This window comes from Plectropomus leopardus, unplaced genomic scaffold (assembly GCF_008729295.1).
Source record: "Plectropomus leopardus isolate mb unplaced genomic scaffold, YSFRI_Pleo_2.0 unplaced_scaffold15764, whole genome shotgun sequence".
Lineage (NCBI taxonomy): Eukaryota > Metazoa > Chordata > Actinopteri > Perciformes > Serranidae > Plectropomus > Plectropomus leopardus.
Window position 1 is genome coordinate 1 of NW_024616905.1, and position 3,204 is coordinate 3,204.

General features: G+C 39.9%; 1 protein-coding gene across 1 annotated transcript; it reads right to left on the minus strand.

Moving 5' to 3' along the window:
* Positions 1 to 224: 224 nt before the first annotated feature.
* Positions 225 to 3,074, minus strand: LOC121964490 (probable E3 ubiquitin-protein ligase HERC4; the record flags this gene model as incomplete). Its single annotated transcript, XM_042514694.1, has 6 exons — positions 3,041 to 3,074; positions 2,843 to 2,941; positions 2,576 to 2,743; positions 815 to 958; positions 501 to 667; positions 225 to 291 (listed from the first exon to the last, which is right to left on the minus strand). Coding segments are annotated over exons 1-6 (657 nt in total), but the record flags the coding sequence as incomplete, so codon positions are not given.
* Positions 3,075 to 3,204: the final 130 nt, after the last annotated feature.

The following is a 3,204-nucleotide window of genomic DNA, read 5'->3' on the forward strand; positions in this document are numbered from 1 at the left end:
CATTATACAACACATGGATACCATAACTCTGGAAATAAATTGCAGGCCAGAGGTGATAAAACAAATAAAAGACACATAAATATAAAATAAATATTTAACAGCAAAACTAAAAAAGCGTATTTTGCTTCCACGATATACAGTATATATATATAGTTATTAATCTATCTATTTTAAAGTTAATGAAGCACAGATGCTTTTGTCTGACAATCTGACAATCATCTTACTGTGAAGTTTAAGCAGAAGATGTCCTCCAGGTCGTCCTCTGTGTAGTCCAGTAAGTGCTGCAGACTCCTGGTTTCACAGGAGACAGAAACACACACGTTTTACATTATTTTCTTAAGCAGACATTTAGTGAAAACCTTTCAAACAACACTGTGTATGGTCACATGAGTGTAACATTAAAGGTCTCAATTTTAGATGCAGTTAGGAAAATACCATGGCAAACTGACATTCATTAACATGTTACATGGAAACCTCAGATGACTGTTCCTTGATCTGACCTTCCCACATCTGGCATTAGCTCTTTGAGGTCATCTAGCGTCGGCTTCCTCTTCAGGAGCTTCTTGTAAAGGGCCACGGGGAAGTTGAGCTCCACTATAGTCAGATTGTAGATGGCCAGACCACAGATGACCCCGATGAGGTTGAACAAGTCGATGTCTTCAAAAGTCTGTGAGGGATACAGCATTAGCATGTACAAATTCATAGTACGACCACTTCAACGTGCCATTACTGAGGGTGTTTTAGAGTGTACTTAAACACAGCCGGTGATACTTCAGCCGTTTGTGCACACTAAGGTGAATTATACACTAAGTACCTTGTTTGAAAACCAGATGAGCCTGGACTCCTCGTAGTAACGAAACATCCCATATTTTGGATCCAGCAGCTCTTTCATGATCAGGAGGAAGAACTCCTTTCTCACACCTCCTGCATCGACCGCCTCCTCTCCCACAAAGATCACCTGCCGAGAACGACGCAAACATTACAAGAGTAGCAGTTTCCTTCAAGTCTTGATCAAATGGAAACACAGATTTGTAAAAAAAAACTGCAGGTATTTTAGTAGCAGAAAACTCAAAGCGTCTCTGCCCCCAACACATGGAACATCTTACAAACCGCTCCGAAACTCAGCTCACATGTGTCCATTGTTCTGTTCAGATCACTAATAATTCTGTCACAGTCTGCAACTGTCTCAAATGTTTTTTTATCTTCTCTAATTTCATATGAAATTTTAATTATTTCTTAATTTATTTTAACCGTATCGTGTTAATTGCTTTTAATTGGTCTGATTATTTTATTACTCTTCTCGTCGTGCATTTTTATTTGTATTTTTGTTCGAAGTATTTCTCTTAACTCACTGTGAATGAGAGCTCGATGATCCATCGAGACTAAATAAAGACTTAATACATAATATTTGATGAAACCGTCTATATTAATGCATTATTTAATTAACGACATAAGACCTAAGGCAGTCAGTATATAATATATATAATTACATTTTTTTAAGCTGCTAATATAAACCCACACTAACATGTGTGGGGACAGTGGAAACAAGCTGCTGACACAACACTGATATATTATCACCTGGTAAAGTTTACATGTCATACCTGTTAGCAAACAAGTCATGTCTGCGTCCACCTGGGGACTGGAAGTCCAATAATGACTTTCTTTTTAGCTCAGTTTTAGTTTCAACCTTTGAGGTGAAGATCTGTCTCGTAAAGTGGAAACAGACAACTTTTCAACTTGTCCTGTCATTGCATTTCCAAGTGGCATTACTAGTGGCACCACTGTGGCAAAGACAACCACATCACTTCCTGTTGTCCTCGGAGCCTAGCAGCTACCAGCAACACAGGAAACATATTACAAGTTGAACCTGATACAAGGGAGTAAAATAAACAAAAGGAGGCTCTGTAGTCTGAGCCGAGACAGCAAACTCTTAATTCATTTCCACATTACGGCAGCAGCGCATTGCAGCTTCACCTCCTCTGTTCTTAACCTTCACAATAAAAGCCCTGTGCATGCTTATCAGAGAGAACTCAAATTCACTCAGACCATTTTGCTAAGAGGCAACCCGACACAAACAGCTTACAGTAACTGCAAAGAGCGTACATTATTGTTACTCTTTGGTAACTGAGGAAAGCTACCGGGGAAAACAAACGCACTATCCTCTTCCTGTTTTTGGTTGCACAATTGTTGACGCACGTCCTTTATGCTATAAACTGTCCCTTTATTTGCCATTATTCTATAGCCAATACACCGTGTAATCAAAATCTACTTCATAATAATAAGTTAAAGCAAAGAATTTATTTCCACTTCAAGGAGTTAAATGCCGATCAGCTAGTCACTTTTTCTGTGTTCTGAACAGTGCCTGGCAGGTAGCATATAGTGGGTTTTTAGAGCTGGAAACAGCTGCCTGATGCAATGAGACTGAATTAAAACTCCAAAACATCAAGCTGAAAGATGCTAAAACGCTGATGGGAATGGCATTTTCTACGGAGCTGTCCCTATAAGCAACACCTTTCATATATTCTTCAGTCGTTTGCTCCATCATGAAAGAAATGTAGATTATAGCGGCTTTTACCTTGAGTGGCTTCTTGTAGTCAACATTCTTGGACTTCCTGAGGACTTCCATGGTGTCTCCAACAATGTTTTCCCTCCGAACGATGAGGATGAGGCACGGGTTGACAGATTCCACTGCTGGCAGGAACATGGAGCTGAAGTTTTGCATCTGTGCCTGGTCTACTGCCATCTGCCAACACAACATGAGAATGATGAGCGATTGACACATTTAAGTACAGTTATGATGTGTCAAATCATTAGACAGCAGTGAGGTTCAGCTCCCTCTTACCTGCATCTGTATAACGGCATCGGTGTGAAGCAGTGTGGTCTTTGCTTGGGCATCAAACACAAAGGGATACCTGCACAGAGTCACCACGCCATCATGACCCTGAGGATACAGAGGCACAAGCAAATGGTTCATACAGAGGCCTAAACATGGACAAATACAATTAAATGAATCGTGGAGCTCGCATTAAACCTTTGAAACCTGGATTGACATCGGTATTCTTGTGCTGCGTTCAGACACCTTTCACAAGTATTTACACCTTTGAGACGTGAGTCAAAAACATGGGAAAGAGGGCAATCAGCAATTTGGCATGAAATGTCCCGCACATTACAAAAACAAAAAAGAAGAAAAATAAAATAAAAAAT